Source organism: Lagopus leucura, unplaced genomic scaffold (assembly GCF_019238085.1).
Source record: "Lagopus leucura isolate 7727_CA_CO unplaced genomic scaffold, USGS_WTPT01 Super-Scaffold_100019, whole genome shotgun sequence".
Classification (NCBI taxonomy): domain Eukaryota; kingdom Metazoa; phylum Chordata; class Aves; order Galliformes; family Phasianidae; genus Lagopus; species Lagopus leucura.
The window spans coordinates 13,206,140-13,228,744 of NW_024962273.1; the positions used below are offsets into that span (position 1 = coordinate 13,206,140).

The 22,605-nt window shown below is 41.3% G+C and overlaps 1 protein-coding gene across 2 annotated transcripts in view; it reads right to left on the bottom strand.

Moving 5' to 3' along the window:
• The window catches only part of MAP3K2 (mitogen-activated protein kinase kinase kinase 2), a 37,476-nt gene extending 15,496 nt beyond the window's left edge, over positions 1 to 21,980 (bottom strand). For both annotated transcript variants that reach the window (XM_042877812.1, XM_042877811.1), the window contains exons 1-4: positions 21,928 to 21,980; positions 6,267 to 6,336; positions 3,459 to 3,577; positions 1,253 to 1,293 (exon numbers count right to left, since the gene is read on the bottom strand). In XM_042877812.1, the coding sequence (XP_042733746.1) occupies positions 1,253 to 1,293; positions 3,459 to 3,577; positions 6,267 to 6,270 (164 nt within the window). In that variant the 5' untranslated portion in view covers positions 6,271 to 6,336; positions 21,928 to 21,980. The remainder of the gene's footprint in view (positions 1 to 1,252; positions 1,294 to 3,458; positions 3,578 to 6,266; positions 6,337 to 21,927) is intronic.
• Positions 21,981 to 22,605: the final 625 nt, after the last annotated feature.

Consider the following 22,605-nt stretch of genomic DNA (forward strand, 5'->3'; position numbering starts at 1 on the left):
GAGAAGCCATCGCATGAAATAATGAAATGATGCAAGAAAAATAAGTTATCTTTAAATCTACGTATTTGGGTAGTGAAAGCACTACAACTCATGCAATGAGCCTGGTCTGCCCGGCACCCTTGGACAAGCAGACTCAAGTTGCTTGGAACAAACCCAAACACAGCCAGACTTATCACCACTAAGGCTTGGGGAATACACTGGTGCATGCACTCACTTCATGTTTCTTTCATAAGGAATCGTTTAATGCTGCCAAAGTGAGTTAAGGTGGAATGCAGAAATGCATGGCTGAGCAAGCTGGCAGCAGGTAAGCAGTTCTGTTTTACACACACACTTCTGCTTATTTCACAAGAGATTCCAAGGTAGAGAAGTCCCCCATTTTAAAAGCATTTTAAAGACTTATTTCCTCCAAATTACTTGTAACACTCAGCCGTTACTAAGTCTGTTAGCTGAGATGTTCAGAAACAATGATAGAAAGTTACTGAAGAACGTTAATATCCAGGGAATCAACTGATCTCTTCCTAACTTGCCTAACGAGGAATCGCACACTGTAACCAGCATGGAGACACTCTTCTATTGCACACCATTAAGGACTGCCAAGAAGTAGCAGAGGTTTTACCGCAGAGCAATCTGTGCTTAAGGGGATTACCACCTCTATTGACAAATAGTGTGACCACGGTGTTATTTCCCCTTTCATTAAGTATCTTCCAAGACCTCAGAACTATTTTTGCACAGGTGCAATCCTTTCTGAAAGAGACAGCTGCAGTTGCCTGCAAACCAGATCTGCACAGAATTGGTGACAGACTTCTGCAAAACTTCCTGAGCACTCATCACAGCAGGGTTGAAGGGTGCACATCATTCACCTCTCATAAGCAGAAAACAAATTCTGATCGTTAAAAAAAGTTTTATAATAATTATAAATTTGACTGTGTTTTCCTATTACAGTACTCAGACTCATTCCTTCACAGCACAACCCACTACTGATAGTAAGGATTGAGGCTCCAGGTGTCAGAATAACAACACATTACCATGCAGGTGGTAACTGCATGGTGCAGCAAAAAATAAATCTGCTGTTTTGTTCACATTTAAGATTTCAGGCTGCAAGTAGCAATGTGAAGGGTAAAAGTATAAAAGATATATTAAATATAAAAGTATAAAAGATATATTCATGCATACTTATAACCCAACACACTAAACAAGTTAGTTCTCACGATAAAAACTAAATTTAACGATAAAACCTATGCATCCAGCTTACCTTTTTTCACCTCGATGTTCAAATTTGACTCTAACATCATTCTGTAACAAAAAGGATACAGAAGGACCACTATTAGTTTGCTACTGCCTTCTGTAATGAAAGCAATGAAATTTCATTCAATAATAATCCCAAGTCATAAGAAAAACCATTAAGCACTCTGTATGACCTTCCTGTTCTGATTTACCCAGCATTGTTAACAAGCTGCTTATGCTAAGATATCAGGAGAGGCTTAAAATTGGGTAAAACATACAGAATTAATGCTTCTGTAAGTTAACATGTTATTTTAAAATCAGTATATTTTAATATTAACAGAAGTGTAGATTGAAGTTCAGCATGAAACTGAGCCCCAAAGAATCATGTACCACAAACACACACTGACATGACTGCTATGAGAAACAACAGGAAATAATTCATATTTTTAAATGATTCTGTCACAGCCATTCTTCCACACTCAGTGATGCGTGGGCACAAACACAGCACCTCTCTGCAAATGGACAGAAGACAACTATTCTTTCAAGCATTCATTTGTGCAGCTGATGAATATTTTCAACTACTGAGCTGCCTGTTCTTTTTAGTTTCGAGCTGAACAATGCAGCTGCTTTCCTTGTATGCAAAGAAGCTTTCTTCTCTGTTTTTAAATCAGAACCATCATTTATTTTTACAAAATGAACTGCAAAGATACTCGTTTTTTAAGCTACTTGGAAAGATACCTTTCCAAGCAGTGCACAGTGCCTCTGCACCCAGCAGCCTGTTGCATGGTATCATGGTATGGAATACTGATAAAACCAGGACAACTACAGTAGCTTCTAACAGCTAACAAGCTTTCCAGCAGCAAGATATTTTTATATATACCTAATTAATGATTTTCACTTGTCTTGTTCCCTGTTTTTTCATGACAGTAACAACAAATGACGAATAACGCACAAATAAATGAGGACAAAATAACAGTTCCCACAGTTTTGGGCTATTCATACATCAAGAAATACATCAACTATTTCATTTCAGAAGATAACATTATTTCAAAATGAAAAGCAAAGACAAAAATTCCTTTTCCATCTGTGACATCAGCATCAGTTGCTTGCTTATGACTTTCTTGAAAGAAAAAGTTGATGCCTTTGCTATCAGGACAGGTTTTAACGTAGCTGAATGTTGTGTGCAAGAAACACAACTTGTTTCATACATATTACCATTTAAAACCACGTTAAGCTAGCATCCATGCATCCAATTTCCTAATAACCAACATATCTATAAATATCCACAGCCACGAGGTTATCAAATTGTGGTACAAAATGTTTAAACCCAGAAGAGGCTCAACTATATTTGCCTAACTTTCTAAATATTTTTATATTCAGATAATTATGGATCATGTCTGTATATTACCTCAACATCTACAGTCAGAGTTGAGAACTCTCATGATACCAGCAACACACAACTGTCACATACTGAACTTAAATAGTAAGGATAAGACACGGCTTTTTTTTGTAGTGTAAGAACCAAAAATACTCAAACGCTTTCATCTTTACTAGGTTAAACAGGCCTGTGCTAATTAATGGTTCATGTAATTGTGGTTTGGCAATTAAGGGTCCAATCACATGAGCATGCAGCTAATTGGATATTTACCCATACTTTTCTAACAGCCCTAACTTCTCTTCTCTGAGCTTCTCTGTACAGCAGTTCCAACCTACCAATAACTTCCTGTTTTTCCAGTTGTGCTGAACTGAATACATGTAGAAGAAACTACGGCTGAGAATTCTCATCTCCAGCATATGAACAAGCTAACAAAACATACAGACCACAGATGGAGTAAAGAACTATAAGAATGTTTCAGTTGCGTTGCTGACATGCAATAATGTGCCCAGCTGACATTTGCACAACCCAACATGCCTGTGAAATTCATTTTACACAAGCATTCTCAATAGAAGATGCTACCACAGCTCGACATTTAAAAATATTCTAAAAATAGTTGAGATCTCCATACATTGTCAGAACACCTCTGTGACATTCAGTTTATCAGGATCAGAGTCACTGAAGCATACGCTGCGTCTGGTCTGAAACCCTACAGCTTCATTTGGCTGCTAATTTAAGAACACGAACAAAGGAAATGGCAGCTAAGAAACCAATAGCTCATTGTGGCATGAAGAATAATTACACAAGTCACAGTAGGCCAGTTAGGTTTCATTGGGTTAGTAAAGACGTTGAAGAGTACCTGTTTTTTAGGTGAAGATGACTTTGGTTTTCCTGTTTCTTGCTGGGGCAGTGCAGGACGACTGGCCTTATGAAGCACAGCCAAATCCTGCATGATTGAATTCAAAGCTTGCTGCTCATCTGCTCAGAAGAAAAAGAGAAATGTAAATGACTGTTAAAATTGGAAGTACGGCACTGACTTATTTCCCAGTTAGGCAGGCATGATTCTAAAATCCATCCTATATTGCAATATATAATTGCCAGATTACATTACTGCCATGCTGCAATACATACAGTCTGTCGTTAGCAGTGCTCAAGGAAATAAACAGCTTGATCAGTAAATATACTTAAATGGCAGGTTTAAAAAGTAGGGCCACATCACACAAGAGATCTCCTAAGCAGCTAAATTGTTTGAGCACCGACTGAAGACCCACAGTCTCAATTTTTTCCTGTTCTGTAGGACTGCATATTTTTGGGGGGGCTTAGAGAATCAAAGACCACTACCTTATGATAAGAAACCAGAACTGCGCATTACTGTAACACTGTTTAAAAATTGGAGACAAAAGCCACCACTTCCTCAGTCTTGCAATGATATTTCAAAGGGCAAACATCAGAAGCAATAAAAGATGAAAAAAATTCCCTGAAATAATTTTAATACCAGCAGCTGTTCTTTCTCTTACAGGTCAATCCTTCTTCACTTTTCACCTCCAGCTACACAGTGACATACCAGAGCTTCTGGTTTTTAATGCTCATTCCTAAGAAACTCAAAAACAAAGGTAGCAGATGACTAATGCTGCTGCGTGGGGAAGTGCTCTGGAGTACACAAGTTCTTTCTCACTTTCTCCTCCTTTCCCCCCCCCCCCCGCCGCCATACACTTCCCCATTTTTGTGGCCATTTTTTTCCACCACTGGCAAAATTAATTTAGCCATGTGATGTACAAACATTACAATGTCATTGCTCTTGGAAGTTCACACTTGAAAGGCATGAGTAAGATTACTTCTAGCTGTTCAGGCTGAATGATCTCATCAACTGCTTAATAACAGTAGTGTAGTCTCCCTGCAATGGATGGCATTTGATGAAGTCTCAGTCCTATGGCAGACCCACAATAAATTATCAAATGTACAATATCTAAATGGTTCCCGTAGTTCTGTGTAAGCATGCAAAGCTTCAAGGAAGGGGTTACCTTTGACAATGTATCTTATGAAAGACAACTTTATTAAAACTTTAAGGAAAAGTCAATAGTAATGAATGGTAATTCAGTTCTACAATCTCAAAACACCACTCTATTTATAATACAACTAAGCTGCACACCTACCTAATTTGGGTAGAGAACCTCATTCAGGTAAAAAAACAAACCATAAGAACATGAACATATTCTCTTAAAGGAGAAAGATGCCTTGTTCAGTAGGAAAACCCAATCTTTCACCTCACCTCATTTCACACTGAAGAAATGACTGACTTACTATTATTCTGGTCTAAGAACAAACTGATCAAGGCTGAACAAACTCCACCTCCACCTAAAAAACATTGATTAAAAGAGGTCTATCTTAATTTACCAACTGTGAACTTACTCTTAAACTGTTAATTTACACTGATTTTCAAATGTCCAGTCCCATGTACCCCTGTTGCATGTAGGGTAGGTCCAATCAAAAGCAAGACAGTCACAGGGAGAAACAAGCACTGAACCAAGGGACAATTTAGAAGCAAGAGGTTAGACAAATCAAATCAGTAAACAAATTTGTCAAATCAGGAAATGGTGGGATTTCAGTGTTGTAATTTAATAGATTCCTAACAAATCAGAAAGCTGCGCTGATATTTAACAGCTCTGAGCATTGGTCACGTTGTCATTATTCATAAATGCTGCTTTTATAGATTTACATATCCCAGAGTTTAGTAGAAATGTTCAATGCCAGAACTGGTGGCATTCTTGCAGCTAACACTTGTTCCTTCTTCAAATGAATATGCACTTCATAACTTGCCACAAACCAACTATTTCATGGTGTCGTAGCCCATTCTAGCCCTCAGCAAGGTAAGAAAGACTTCTTAGCTGTTAGTTGGCATAGATATCATTCTTAACATTCACTGGGTAGCATATTTCATACAAAGGAAAGAAAAGCCTACTGAATACCCAGTGTGATTCAGTAGTCATCTCACAAAAAACATCACCAATCTAATTACTACTTTGTTACTGAGCACCAGGTAGGCTTCACTCACATAACAATAAAAGACAGACAAAAGCTTCTACTTTCCCCACTCTTTTTTTTTTGTTTCCCCTTTGAGAATGAGCACAACTAAGTGATGCCAAGATTGACAGTCGACTCCTTAAAAGAGCCAGTATGACATGAAAAACTGACATCAAATTTCAGATAATCCAAATATGCTACAGACTTAGAAAATCACAGTTATAGCACTCGAGCCCCGGCTTTGCATTACCATGACACAAGGCAGTATGATAACATGCTTTAGCACATGCTCAGTGTTGTCATCCCTACTCTCTCCCAGTCATTACCATTCAGAGCACAACAAGTATTGCTCAGTTTCTAATGCCACAAATCTCTATTTCCCATACTGGATTTTTCATTTATCACACAGTGAGAAGAAAATGCTTTACTCCAAAAAAAAAAAAAAAAGAAAGAAAAAAAGAAAAAGAGAAGTACTCTGAACAGCAGTAAAGCAGCTGAGCGCTGCCTGTCACGTAGACATTACATGAGTTAACACAGACAAACACTTCCTAAGAACATATAAAAAAAGGCATTATGTGAACGTTCTCGCACTTCAAGAGAAATGAGAAGTAACTGAATTTTTATGTAAGCTGCACTCAGAACTTACCCATAATGGCAGCGAGCCTGAAAACCTGAACTTCAGGGATGTGGTTGTCTCGTTAGCATTATTTTATTTCCTACAATGCAAATCCAAAAGACACAATTACTGAAGTGGCAAAGCAATGTAACGTAGTCAGCTTTTCACTTTTTGCAAGCTTTTCTTTCCCCCAATATTCTATATACCAAACATGCATATCATCTGCAAATAAGAAAGGTAACATCCCCAAAGCTTCTCTGGTCTCAGAGCAAGGCATACAGACTTTCAGTAGGCACAAAGACCTAAATACTCTCCCAAACTTAAGCTGATTTTAGCTTCTATCTACATCCCCAAACGACAATTAGTGGCTTAATTAGTCATATCACTCTACTACACGAGATATCTGCTACTCCAGGTTATAACGGATGGAGGCACCATCCTTGGAACAGCTTCCTGGATTTGGTGCTGAGCCCTGCCCTGCACGGTCGTGCTTTGAGCAGTGTGCAAAACAAGCAGCTCCAGAGGCCATCCTGCCATCCTCAGCCATTTTGAGATTCTCCTTCTATACAATTCTGTTACCTGCTGTTCAAAGCTATCTGCACGTGAAATCCAGGAAACAGAAGATAAATCTAGAGCCATCAGTATCTCCTGTTTATATGAACTAGAAAACCCATCAGAACAAAGAACATTACAGATACTTCCAACACCCCTGAAAACAGAAGTGATTTATCTTAAGATTTTATCCATTTGCCATTCTCACAGACAAGGCAAGAGAATATTTGTCATATTTGTAACAGCCCTAATGATTAAATTAATTACTACATACATCCAGTGCAAAAAACCCTATTTCTGGATCTCAAAGTAATTTCAGTTCAGTTAGATAGGTCTATTCATTCTGAGTTTCTGCCATCATGTCTCTTACATACCAATTTCACAGAAATAGCATTCATTTCATTAGGGAAAATAGAAAGCTTCAGGTACTTATGGCAGCACCTGCAAAGACTGTATTTTTCAGAAAGAAATTTGCACTGGAGAGCCATAGAACGTTTTCCCCTATATATTGCTTTCTGCCTACATAACAGATGACTGACACATCTGCTGTGTCTATTTCAAGCTCTATAACAGGAGAGCAGGCTCTCAAGCACTCTCTTGTACTACTCCCAAGGGAAAGAAATTACCCTCTGGTGCTTTGGAAAATACTAAAGTCTGCAAGAGTATGAGAAGTACACCTGGCCTGGGCTGCCCTCAGACTCAAGACAGCAAACCCAGCTTCCCAGGTATCAGCTCCAGCCTTCCTTGTGCATCCACCAGTAGGAAACAAAAAATCTTACACACAAACAAAAAATCTGTTATTTCATAACAGAATGATAAAGCTGTGAAGATACAAAAGCAATGATCTCGAACCAACCTTCAAAGAGAAAAGCAGGGGATGGATTTTCATTTAGAATCATAGAATCACCAAGGTTGGAAAAGACCTAAGAGATCATCCAGTCCAACCGTTCACCTATTCCCAATAGCTCCCACTAAATCATGTCCCTCAACACAACATCCAGCCTTTCCTTGAACACCCCCAGGCTCGGTGACTCCACCACCTCCCTGGGCAGTGCATTCCAGTGCCTGACCACCCTTTCTGAAAAGTAATACTTCCTAATGTCCAGCCTGAATCTCCCCTGCCGTAGCTTGAAACCATTCCCCCTGGTCCTATCACTAATGACACGAGAGAAGAGGCCGACCCCCAGCTCACTACAACCTCCCTTCAGGAAGTTATAGAGAGCAATAAGGTCTCCCCTGAGCCTCCTCTTCTCCAGGCTGAACATTCCCAGCTCCTTCAGCCTCTCCTCATATGGCCTGTGTTCCAGACCCCTCACCAGCTTTGCTGCCCTCCTTTGAACACGTTCCAGGGCCTCAATGTCTTTATCTGCAAAACCGGCAGTAGCCAACATGAAGACAGAATCTTTGAGCCTTGCTCTTGGAAGATGCCAGGAGACCAGCTTTGCCTACTTAACCCGTTCTACCTACATAGCTTGAAATAACCTAAGTTCCCCTCTCCCATCTGATTCTTTGTCTTCTACACTCCTAAGAGCCAAAAAAGCAAAAGTGAATGTGTATTCTATCATTCCATACACTGTGTTTTTTGTACTGTTAGCTCTCTGCAGGGATTTTCCAAAGAGTTGTTCACTAGTTATTGCAGTGCTCATAAAACATTTTTAATTATGTATTTGTTCCAACTATCTTGAAATGAGAACTGGTGTCACTTTCATAAACGCCAGACTTTACTATCTGTCTGATACATTAAACTTAAAAATGTGGCTCATGACTTTGAATGTAGTATTTTAATACCTTCTTGTGAGCATTTAAAAGAAAACCAGAAGTTCTGAGCCACTTCAAATCTAAGAAAACAAGAACAGGTTCCATCTCCAAACAAAAACACCCCACACGTTTTTCCTCGACGTAGCTGCAATAACTGAACTTGGAAGCTCAAGAAATTTGAGTTATAGGGCTCATACAGAGCAAGCAAACTGAAAATGAAGAAACATTTTATGAAAAATACGCAAGTTCTTCCAGTTACAGGAATTCACTCCTTAGGCCTACTCTATGGCCTCGCTCATTAGAAACACATAATCCACTGAATAAGCAACCACTTCTTTCCCCTCCTGACTTCTTAGTCCTGAGAAGATAAGAACAGAAAATATAATTTTCTTGGAATAATTTATGAAATTCTCACATGATCATTTCCAACCGAAATCCTGTTCCAACACAAAGTATGGTGACAATCCCGAACAAAAAGGGAGCGTACGTAGGGAAAACTGGAACCTGGAGAAAGATTCCAGAAAAGCAAAAGCAGCAAAATACAACAACAGATAGAAAAGCAAAATAAGATTATGCCAAGGTCTTGCAGCTTGAATTTGAATGTAATTAAAGAAAGGATGACAGAGTTGATGAAGGGATAAGAAAGGCAAACAAAGAATATCCTAGCAACAGCATTTGGGATATCGGGGCGGAGAGAAGGCCATTCATATTCATGACTCAGTTCCCCTCAGCGGCCTTCTGAGGAGCCTGGGAATCTTTTGGGATTCGGGAGAGCTGCTGCAGGAAGAACATATCCAGGTGATGCTCAGAAACTGCTTTTAGCCTTCTCATGGTAAAGGACACAAAGCCTGAGGGCAGTTAAGTCTCGCAGGCAGTAATCTAGCTGTAGAAACACTCAGTGCTAATTGTCCATGTGCATTTTGGTTTTGTACAATAACTGCAGCAGGGTCAAGCTACATAAGGGCACACAAACAGTGACACACACACCACATGTTCTCTCAGGACTTAGTCACTTTAAAACAGCTTGTATTCCAGGATAAAATAAAAAAGCTTTAACCTCACACAGTGGAGGGAGAAAGAAAGCAGATGCTGTAAGAGGTCCACACTAAGCAAGCCAGCAGGGGTATTTGAGCCCTGCGGAAGACAGACACATCCAATGTGCAGAAATGAAATGGTTTCTACAGCATCCAACTTCATAGCACAAGCTCAGTTTTTAAAGAGGGACATTAGTCCCTACAGCTGCTCTAAGAGCTACCAGCTCCCCAGCATAGGAGGCAGTAAAGGCAGTGCACAAGCTCTCAAGAACTTAAGAGCTTTCAGGGTGCCTCCTATGTTCAAAGTCAAGAAGAAAAGCAGAGCAGCAACCAATGCATACAGTAGCACTTCTGCTCTACAGAAAGCTGTTTCACACCTCTGAAGCTCACTACCCTGCTACCACCACTGCTCAGGGTACCCAAGGACAGTAATGCCCTACAAATTTCCACTGAAATTAGCAAGGCTGACATAAGCTAGGTACAAGATACAACTTCACAGTTCCTGTCATTGCACCAAAGTAAAACAATGCAGTGTGAACTCCAAAGGAGATGCACTGTAATCATCCTAATCACAGGTTAAGATTAAATTGGAGATTACACTGCATTAGGCATAAGCCAGTTAAACCAACAGAACAAGAAATCAAACTTTGTTAGCACTGCTTCTCAGAGACATGTACAAATTACCTGACGGAAAGAACCAGGTAAATATAAAGAACAGCATTCACAAGTAACTCTGCACTGTACAGCAGGTAATCAGAACGATAAGACTGACACAACTCAGAGGAAGAATGAGGCAAAGTGGTTTTACCCCCAAATAATGCTTTTAAACAATCCAGTGTTCAGCCTCACACCAACTCCTATAAACCAAAGAAAGCAAGGCCAATGAAACACCTCAGATGGTCACCTTGTCAAACATGCCTACTTAACCATTAGCCAAAAATAATGTGCAGCACTGCTCATCACATTCTTGCTTTAAATCTAAAAATCAAACAAAGATAGAGTGCATTTTTAATGCTCTTTTATTGCTTTCATGGTTTCTTCCCTTCATTTTTATTTCCTTATCTACCTGTACAGAAATACACACGGGAGACATAGGGAGGGTGTATTTCCCCCCCTCTGTGCAGCTGCATTGCCAGGCACTGATTCTGTCAGCAGCCCAGGGACAAGTCACTGAGAGCTGGTTTGGGGCAGAGATAATCCAGACAGGACAGATTCTTCCAAAACTACCTCCAATGAACTGTCTTGGTGCATTCAGCAGAAATATACAGAGTACAGTTATAATAAATGTAAAAGCTTCATAGATACGAGGAACCAGCAGTTCAGGATCACATAAAATCACCCAGAGAAATCACAGTTCTAAATATCCATTGTCATAACTGACCTGAACTTAGCGTGGCAAGCATGAGTAAAAATTCAGAATTGTTGAAATTCTTAAAGATACCCAAAAAAAGGTAACTGCACACAAAGGGAGGTACAGGAGAACATTTGATACAAATGTAAACACAAACATCAGACAAAAAAACATTTTGTTCTTTTCCAAGGAGCTGCAACCCCAAACCATAAAGGGCAGGAAAAATGAAGCAAAGAGCAGTAACAAGAAAAATATCAAGGTGGTAACATAAAGCTCTGTTAATAATTAGAGTCCAACAATTACACATCAGATGTTAACTCTGCTTCAGAAAAATTCCCTTCTTGAAAACAAGAAACTAAGCTTAAATGGTGAATAAAATAACCAATATTCTCTCACACACAGCATTATGAGATCTTTTAAAATGCAAAGGTACTGAAAATGAACTGGTGAAAGACTCTTACAACAAACTAAGCAGCTGTTAAAACAGTAATATCTCCCTCCTAGGCTCTTCTGCTACACGTCCCTCTGGATTCTGAAGCACTCTGCCTTTATCTTATCCCACCTGGGAGATCAGCTGCACTGGTCAGCAGATACAGAGGTTGCACCGCGCTGTGCTGCACCAGGGAGGGCTGGCAGACAGCAGAACCCCCAGAGCAAGGAAAAGAGGGACAGTGTGGCACAGCACCTCCCACAGCCAACTGGCAGCTCAGGGCAGTAATTCAGGACTGACTTGCTGTCCTCCCTTCACAGCACAACACACAAAGTGGATTCCCTGCTTTTTTTTTTCCCCCACTCTAACTAACTACCCATATTTTCAGAGACATCATCATCCAACCATTAGAACCTGAACAGCTAACCTAAACCTTGCTGCCACTAGAATGTTTGATAGGACAAGAAACACAAAACACATGCAGTGCTCTTCTGCAGAAAGAGAAATTAGATCCCTCATTCATTTCCTGCAAAACTACTTTGATTCTGCCTTTCCAGATATTTCAAGTCTTGTTCTGACTCTATAGCTTAGTCAGCACTAAACTTTGTCCTGAATTTCTCACTCTATCGTAGTTAAACAAGCTTATTCAGAACCCTGAGCTGTTTTAACCTACTGTACAGATAGAGTAGTTTGAAACATATATCATACCCTGAGCCAACTACTGCTATCAGCACAACAGGCTTCAGAAATCAGCGACTTCCAACTCTTGCAAAACCACCATTTCTTTTTCAAAATCAAATTACATTAGATGGACAACAAATCCTCAGATACACATTCTATTGAACTGAGCTGGTGAGACTGCAACTGCTGTTACAAAATAGGAAGAAATGGTCAGTGTCCATTTTTGGAATGCTTTTGGGAAAAAAACCAAAACAACCCAAACCAAAAGGATGTATCCAAAGCACAGCACTGTGTTAAGGGAACAGAAATGTCCCCACCTGCAACAGCTCAGAGATACAATGAACTATTGGTAACAGATGTCAGATGAAATGTTATAAAGACCCAGACATGCAGAGGAGTCAAAGAGTGCTCCCAAAATGAGCGCATCAGCATTTTGGACCATTCCTATAAATATCTGCATATACCTGGAAAACTGCAAATGTTGCGTAAAGAACTGAAAAGGGTAAAGGAAAAGGCCAGAGGTAGCTGATATTTAGCCCCACATCAGTTGAGAATAAAATACTGTAATAATTGGTATCTGCAACAAACTAAAAGCAAAAATGCAGTAAATGTTTTGGTTTCAAGGTCTGCTATTAGTGCTGAGCAAAATACAGCTTCTTTAAATGATTAGAGATCAGTTAACAGGACTAACTACAGCAATTATCCTATTTAGTGCTTTTCCACACAGTTATTTTAATTATTTGCTTAAAAATCTGAATTAAGTAACAGAAAACTCAGTTGACAGATTAAAATACTCCGAGATCAATTTTCCTATGTAGCAGAAAATCCCAATAAAAAGGACTCCTTACAGATGGGCAATGATTAGGCAGCCACAAATCACAAGATGCTGTTGTGTTGTACTGCTGTGCTTTGTATAAATGATGCTGTCCATTTTAGAACATCACGGAAGCTCATCTCTCAAAGTGCTTTGCAAAGCAAACTTGAGAATAAACTGAAAGACTCAATGGTCAGTGACACATGTGAGACTTCCACCTGCTGGTTCCTGGTGTGATTTGACACCTTCGTGTACCATTGATCAACTCCAAGAACAATGATGGTGATATGAAAGAGTTTTAAAAGTCCTGGAAGACATGAGAAGCAAGGGCACAGATCTTAAATGACTGTTCTCATAAAAATGCAAAGTAAATGGTAATTTAGCTCCTGTTGAGTTTATAGAAAAGTGATACTTTTGAGATAAGCATCTCAGCACTTAGAGCATTATCCATGAAGTAACTGCAGTCTAGGAATGCTAATCTCTCTACGCTTCCTTTACAGCTGATAGGTGGAGATGAGAATATTTAGAGTTCCAAGGCACTTAAATACAAGTTTCCTGCTTTGAATGAAGCTCTTCTTTCCAAATGGCATCGAGAGCCTCTGTTGGCTACAGCCTTTCATAAACCCACTCCACTTCAAGTACAAAAAAAGATAAGGCAATCATTGACCCCAAATAGAAAACATCTACTCTCCTCAGCAAGATCTTTTTCTTCACCTAATTCAACTTGTATAGAAGTTCATTTCCTGCACCTGTTATTGCTTTGGCAACAGCCAAAGCACCCTCTCTAACAACTAATTTCTCAACCTAACTGAACAAGGACTTTGCTTTCACTTCAAGCAAGTCTGCCTGAAAAGTTACAATGCCTTCTTACGAGCTGTTCACCATTCCAAGAAAATAATAATTAAAAGAAAAAAAAAGAAAGAAATGCATTTTAATTTAAAGAAAGGTCACAGCAGATGAAACTCCTGGACAAACACCACAGTGACACCCTGCAGAACATTTCAGTGCTGCTAATTTCGCAGTAGAACATACTAGCTAAATTGATTGCTCCTGCTCCTATCCATTGCCCAGCCCTACTTCTACCTGAGAGCACATTTTCTCATGAAAAGTGATAAAAAGGCACTAGACGTGGTTATTTGTAGCCCCAGAGATCTGCATCACTGCCTCCAAATCACTCCCTTGTCTCTGAAATCTATTATCACCACAGCGATGGGAAGTCTCACAGCATCACAACCTTCACAATTCCTCACCAGTAACAAAGATGTGCCTTACACAAATAGATTAAGGCTGCTAACATCACACAAAAGCTTACGTTGTTACTGAGTATAGCAAGACATCATTGTAACAACTGCACGCATGCAGACCAAAATACTTTAGGGATGTTGGTAACTTTGTCATAATCTACTGCTCGAAATGAATTAAACACCCCCATATGAGGCTTCTCAAAGAAAACAGGTGAAATTTTAACCCTTACAATCTCTTTAGGCCAGCGTCCTAGCAACCCTTACAGCTGGATTTTAACACTTCTGTTTCTTCTCCAAAGGTCTCAGGGTGCTCCCGGCAGCTGCTGCTCCCCTTGGGAGGCCTCCTGCTGCTTCTCAGGAAGGGCACCAATGTTACTTTAAGTTCCATTTTTAACTGCAAAGTCAAAATATTTACAACGGGGACTAAAGATGCTACAATTAAAAGCATCACCAGCCACAACTGTAACGGAATGATTTGTATCCAAGCTGGGACAGCAGACAAAACCCTGCTTTTCCCTCCCATCAAGGAGAATTCACAGCACACACCTTAAAAGAACACGGTACTTCTCACTTCCTTATGACAGCACTCAAGGTCACTGGTTAAGCCGAAGTTCACAGAAATGCTTAAGTTTGCTTACTGTTTGCGTTTACCTGCACTAATGGCATTACCAATTCCTGCCATCTTCACAGCTCTAAGAACATAAGATGTTGCTACAAGCAAGAAATTCAATGTTAAGAGTGCCCATGAACTAGAGGAGTGAACCACACATACCCTACGCATATTATTCCTTAAGCAAAAATAAAACAGCCCAGAGAAAAAGCTCTCTCAGAAGCAAATGAGTAGCACTGCTCACAGCCAGAGCGTGCCAGTTAACACGAGAGCAATTACACACAGCACCGTCAGATTTCACTTCTGATTGCACACAGACAGAAGCACATCCCTGAATGCCAATAACTAACTGTCCTCCTCAGTGCATCCTTCACTTCTGTGACCAGGATGGGCTAAAAGACAACCGCCAGGGGGAAACGAACCAGATAAATAAAGTCACCATCTATTTCCACAGCTAGTCTTAGAATCTGTCTTCAGGTGACTCAGCTGAGAAGTTTTCTTTTTTCACTGCTGTAATCATCGTATTTGACAGCACCTTTCACACAAAACAACGTTCACTGATTTCACAGTTGCAGCTGTTTTAATCACAGCCGAAAAATCACACCATTACCATTTCAAATCAAGCACCAAGAGAGCTGAACACAGCACTACCCACCAGCTCCAATGATTCACACGACCTGCCTGGCTTCCTGCTGTGCCACCAGCACAGACAGCATCTCATTCTAGGGACGTTTTCACATCTTCACTATGAAAATACATACCTCATTTTCCATTTCAATTTTGCAACAGATCAAGGAATCCTTAGCGAACAGCCTTTGCTACAGACCACCTGAGCTATTCCTTGGAACTCACATTTCCAACATGGTATAAAAAACACCACTGCTGAATCAACCACCAATTCCACACTAAAACATCCAATAACAACAGCAAACACGCAGAGTAGCAAAACCAACAAGGAGCCACAGGGATGAACAGCCTCAGACCTCCTGTGCTTGGAACTGCACCCAGGGCCCCATATTAGCACTGAAACACTGACCAAGTGCATTCTTACATACATTAAGTGGAGCGGGGAGAACTGTGCACACACACTGCACATGCTACACAAAATCCAAAGAGTTTTTTTTAACCACTTTGGTGCATCACTTTGGTAAGCGGCCTCACCTAACAGAGCAGGTGTAAGCTGACAAGCTTTGAAGTTTTTATCCACGTTCAGTAGGCACTGTTTTTAACCTGGATGCCCCACATAAGCCAATATGATAAAATACCACCAAGCTACTGAATACAGAAGCCTTTCCTCATTTTGTGCTTTGGTAAGAGTATTTCTGATGAACCAGAAAATAATTCATTGCAGTTTTTCACCACATTTGAAGCCAAATGAAACAAACAAACAAAAAAAGTAGCTTTGCACATCCAAAGCAAATGCATGAAGATGGTGCATCTACAGAACATTTCCTGCCTACTGCTTTCACAGCACACAGCTCAGCAATTGGAACCAAACCATTACAGTAACATCTAAGATGCCACATGTCAATATTTTTTTTCACAACAGAGAAAATGAAAAAATCCTCATAAAGACAGTCAGTGACGTAACTTACAGACTCAAAAATTGGGAGATCATATGAGGGAAAGGTTCACTGTGCAAGAGCACTTCTCATCACTGTTTATGGCTACAGTTCCTCTAAGTTTGCACTTCTGTCAAAGGAGCAGCTTGTTGCCCACTGTAACCGCTGCTTTCCAGCCGAGATGCAGAGCCAAGCAGGAGATCCAGGGCAAAGAGGTGACTGAAACTGCCAAACCATCTGACCTCATGCAGCCACCGCAGGACCTCCAACACAAAGGCAGGAGCAGGAATTCCTGCTGAAACTGCCCACTGAGCAGCTCTGGGTTTTAAAAGATCTTTTGAAAGATGGCATGTGTGACACAGAGATCCTGGGCTGTTTGGTCTTGATACCTTGGTCTGATCTGTACCAAATGAACTAAAAAGAATGGACATACGCATAATTTCAGTAGGGTAGGCTGTGGCATGAAGCAGTCCTCACTTTCACTGTGTCATAATGACACAGAGTCACTATGATAGTCGACTTAGATACTCAGTACCAGAACAAATCTGACCACAAGCTCTTGTAAGTCATGGCACAGCAAAGACCCCTGCATGTACATACTGGTTAAAATATAGGACAAGCAAAATTTGTGCTTTCCAATGGAACCAGGGTGCTAAAGGCTTCCACAAGGCTCTGAGCTGTTCAACAGATTCTGAATTATCCAAGAAACAGGAACAAGGTAAAAAACCTGCCAGCACTGTGCCTGCCATGGATACCAGGGGAAGTGGTGGAAGTGGTCTTCAACAGACTGAGCGGAGGAGAGACAGCACAGATGAGTGGAAGTGATGGCGTGGGGAGAACCAGTCACAAATTTACACAGAAGAAAAAGAACTAAAGGGCTCAGCACTGAAATCTGCCTGCACTCAGAAAGAAAATTTATGTTAGGAATTACTATGAACAAAATGAGTACAAAACAGAACGCTGCCCATCTTGACTACAACTATCAGCTCTGGAGACCTCAGCTCCAGAAGAGGTTGTATTAAAATAGAGCAGTTTCAGATGCATCTGCTCATGCTCATTACTGGAAGAAGAACGCTGGAGTATGTTTTTTCTGATTTCACTATGGATTAAGGCTTTACCTAAGACCTGTCAGTCAAAGCACCAGTAATGTGTAAATTCTCCTTTGAAAGTCTCACTTGGTATTCATGATAGCAGTAATACCACAGGCACAGAGACTTCATAAATATTCTCTAAAGAGAATGCTTTATCACTGTGCTGTGGTAGTGCGCAACAAAAAGGCAGAAGGCCTGTTCAGGTATGGTAACACCGACATAAACTACCTTACCACAACAACTTACTTCAAAGAAATAAAATGTATAAAATCCTTCCATGTTACGATATGTTTTTTTTTGCCAACAGAAGCTGCGTGGAACCCCAGAAGAACTTGTTTTCAGTCAGGCTTCCCATCACGCAGCAGACGCACATACCAAACCAGAGTGATTGCACGTGCTGGCAAACAGATGTGGAACTGCAGAAAAGGCCCATTTTACTGAAAAATATCTTAGTGAGCCCTGGTCCTATACGGCCTATATAAGAAAACTAACCTGAAGATTAAATTCACCACAGATAAGGTGCTATCCTTCGGGAAGAAGATAACTCAAATGCACATTTATGAAGGAAGATACCTGATTTTACAGATGCTAATACAAGCTCCCATGTTAACAAATGGAAGAGCCAATGATGTTGTTGAAAGCCAACCAACCAACCAAAAAAACAACAACAACAAAAAAACAAACTAAAACACCCATCAAAAAAACCACCAAAACCAAAACCAAACTAAAACCACAAAACCAAGACGTGCACACACCCTGAAGCGACATTTTAATAGGGCTGCCACCTCACTTCTGATGGAACTTATAGAGTAAGTTATTTATTCTGCTGCAGTAAGTCTTGGACTGGGGAACTTTGCAGAAAGGTGCAGACACATCAGAGTCCAATGGGAGCTGATGACAACACGAGAAAATACAATTGGTGAAGAAAAGGCCTTTTGGTAGAGTTTGTGAAGTCTGAAATAAGAGACAGAGGAACAGTCCTCACGTCTACAAACAACACAAACAGTACAGAAATCATCATCCTGCACGAGTAACAGAAGGAGCACCGGGACTAACTGGCTTAACTAGAACCAAGACAGACATAAGTTAAATATTAAGAAAAGCCTCCTAACTGTAACAACAGCTACATTATGTGCCAGCTATAAATAGAGCAGCAAAGAGGTGTGGTATTCCCCTCTTTGGAGCTTTTCAAGACCAGATCAGAATAACATTTATCAGATATAATATCAGAATATTTGTTTCTGCTTCAGAGCAGGGAGTGACCTCATAAAATCCTTTCTTACACATCTGTCATTCCTTCTTTTATCAAAATGAAATCTGTTTATGAGTGTTATCATTCCTGAGCTTCAGAATTACAGCCATTGCAACTTCAACAGCTGAAACATTTGAATTCTGTTACAGAAAGCACTACTGCTGTCAAACTGTTACTTGGCAGAAAATACTTCAGGAACACAAAAGCAGCATATTTTACTACTGCAGATAATGCACAGAAGCAGACACATACGTGACTGAATGGGCATACGGAAAGTGAGTGAGGAAAGACCAGGACGTGAAGAAGATGAGGAAACAGAGGCTGAAAACAAAGCTACAGCAAAGAAAAAACATCAGCCTGAAGAAAATGGTTTTGCTCGTGTATGAAAAACTAGGTTATGTCTGCCAGCACCATTTTAAAGCATGCTGCAAACAATGCTCTGGCCTGGCTCAAGTAAGGCCAACTTCAAGTGACTTCACAAAGCCGGGCTTCAAGCTGTGCTGTACATGCATTTGTAGGGAAAGCATCTCCTAGAGCAAAGAATGAAGTGCAAGATCCCAACAGGATCCCGCCTCTCCTCCATTCATTGATACCAAAACTTCTGCAGCTCCTCAGAAGACACAGTTAAGGTGGATGTATTTAAGACATCTCAGAAAAAAAACAATGCAAAAGTGTTCTAAATCTAACACTCAGGCTAACGAGCACCCACAAGCTACTTGTGTCAGTATGAAATCAAGATCTCACACTGATGTGCACTGGTGAGAAGCACAACTTGCACACTGCATTCTGACTGATGCTCCCTGTGCTCAGCTGCATCTTGTAAAATAGCATTGGGAACAGATGAGCAATGAGAGCGTGACCTATTTCTTAACACCTCAAAATATCAGAATGCTAAACCAGCAATTTATGGCTTCAAAAAATAAAATTATCTTCACTCCTACACAGAAATTGTGGTTAATAAAATGTCACTAAGATTTGTTAAATGTAATACTACATCAGCTATGTGTCTGAATTGCCAAAGCTTAAACTTAATTTCTAAACTTTGGCGACAGCAAATTTAATGTTTGGTAATTAAATAAACTAATAGAAATATGTACATTAGCAAGGAACCCCATCTAGGCTTGTCATAAACATGAAACTAAGTTCCCCAAAAATAACAAAGTGCAATTAATGATTGCCTACTACATCGATGGGTCAATACAGATGTCAAACATAATAGCAATGATCCAAAAATAAGCTTTCCAAATCATTTGTCCTTTGCTCTGCTCACACCCTGGTGGCACAAACACCTTTCACTGTGTTTGGAGGGAGAGGTGGAAAACCAGAGGAAATCTCTCTCATCATTCCCATGTAGCAGCTTATAAGAATGCAGGGTTTACAGCTCAGAGAATGCTCAGGAGGCACTGAACAATGTAGCAAAAACAAATTACATGTTATTCATTACTTCCAGCTGAGTTTGCCAATGTGAAAAGCCAGCCTGCAGGAAGATAACTCAGATGAAAGACAAAAACTGGTATCTATGCTGCTGATATGCAAAGCTTTTTTTTTTTTTTTTTTTTTTTTTTTTTAAATAAAATTAATAATGACTTAAAAAAAAAACTGACTTGGGTCTAAATATTAACACTCTACTTTAGGAAACTGTAAGAAAAGAAATGCAAAGTCGAAACTAGAAGCATGTATTAAACCTACAGCATGATTACTTTTCTTGCTTTCTCCAGGATAAAATTGTATTGTTATAATAAAGCAAACACCCTTTGCATCTCACCACAGTCATCTTTAACTGCTGTGGCTTTGCACCCTAAGCAGCTCTCCTGCAAACCAGAGCACACTGAGGGATCTGCAGCCACATGGGAAAAGCTATTTTTGCTGAAAAGCATTTAAGAGCTCGTCAAAACAAAGAAAACAAACAAGAAAAAATTAGGTAAGAGCTTTCTTACCGTAACTGTCAACCTTATACAACAAAACACAACTCTTTATGCTATGTTAAAAGAAACTCCACTTGTCCCAAGCACTGTCTATTTACACGTGTCAGCAGAGCTCTTGGGGTTCCCAAATACCACAGCTCTCTTAGAGAAAGTTTCCTCTGACAGTTTACAAGCCTCAGCATGCCAAGGCAAGCAATTTGGAAACATCTGTTTTCTTCCCCATAGTCTTCCATTAGTATCAGGTAAACCACTGACAGCTCATGGAGACAGACGGCTCACCGACTGGCTGCTCAACAACACAGACTGTGCACACATTTCTCTCCAGAAATGAGTCAATTTGACTGATATCACTTTGCTATTCTGCTTTACCAAAACAGAATGAAACCTTGGAGGAAAAAAAAAAAAAAAAAAAAAAAAAGCAAACCCAAATCAATGACACACGGCCTCATTATCTGAATCAATAACCACGTTCAATACATTTTGGTGGCAACTGTGACAGAACAAAACGTGTAAAGAAAACCAGAAACATAGTTAAGCTTTCATCTTTGAATATATGTGGAAGAAAGCAGATAAAATAAACAATGTAGAGCAAGAAGGGATTTTTTTTTTTTTTTTTTTGTAAAATACTTTTGTTATTTGTAAATGACAACGAAGGGTAAGGAACAAAAATACAAGAAAATTCCTCCAAGGTGTTGCAGTGTCACATAAATCCCAACTCATCACCACCCATCCCCATAAAACGATCCATAAAGGAATTCCATAGGACAGAACACTTCCTCGGGCTTTCTGCTAATAAGCGCTACGCCATGGAGGAGGCAGAGACATTGTGCGAGATCAGCGTGCAGACGTTCATTCTGCACACACAGGCTTTGCCATAGGCACAGGCACACGTTTCTGAAGGCCTCCTGCACCCCGCAACGTGCTGCATTGTTCGAGGAGGAAAAATATCTGAGAAACGCTTCCCGCATGGCCCGAAGGCCCCTTCTCTCAGGGCAGCCCCTGCCGCCTTCCACCACCATCAGAGAGGACACAATGCAGCTGACCAGCACCCTGCTTATTTAACGCAATAATTCCGCAGCCAAGAACCGAAACCGTATTTATGAACCGAGGAAACCAGAGGAAAAAAAAACCCTCGTGGGTGCCCCAGTGCACCTTAAAGGCAAATGGGGGAGAAAAATAATCACCACGCATTCACTTTTTTCTTTTTTTTCTTTTTTTTCTTTTTTTTTTTTTATCCCTCGACAGAAACACCGTGCGGATTCTGACCCACACCTACGGCTCCGCTACGGCAGCACCGCGGCTCTCAGACCCCCAGGACTCCGCCGCCCCCTCGCGCCTCCCCGCGGCCCAACCCGGCCCAGCACGGCCCCCCGGCCCCGGGCCCGACCTGTGTGACGGCGGAGGCCGGGCGGCGGCGAGGGCCCCCCCGCGCTGCCCCGCGGTGGCGGGCGCAGGCCCGGCGGAGCAGGCGGCGCGGAGGGAGCGGCCAGGTTTCCGGAGAGGAGCCCACCCCCCCCCCGGGAGGCGGGGGGGAAAGGGCCCCGGGCCCGCACGGTGGGGAAGGGGACGGGAGGCGCGGAGCGGCCGGTCGGCGAGGAGGCGGCGGGGCCCTCGGGGGGGCCGACGGGGCCGCGGTCGGGCCGAGGAGGGCGTCCCGTCAAGCGTGAGGCGACGGCAGCCGCTGCCAAGCGAAAGCCCCGCCTCCCGTTCCGCCGAAACTCGTGACGTCGCCGCGCCGCCGGCAGGAGGGCAGGAACGTGAGGCGTCACCGAGCGCGTCACGGCCTGAGGGCAGCTGGCTGCTTCTGCGCACGCGCAGGAAGTGGCGGCGCAAAGCCGCGGCTGAGGGAGCGCGCGCACCGCGGGGGCGGAGAAGGCTCCGCTGTAATGCTGCTTTCTGTGCTACACACAGATGTACCAAACCTGCTGCTGGGAGAGGCAGCGTGCGACCAGAGAGCAGGGCCAAGGACGGTTACAACTACGAAAGTCTCCAATGAGAAGTATTGGGAGTTAGTATTTGAGGACTGCTTTCCTTTGCTACACAAAAAGCTTGCAAAGACTGCAAA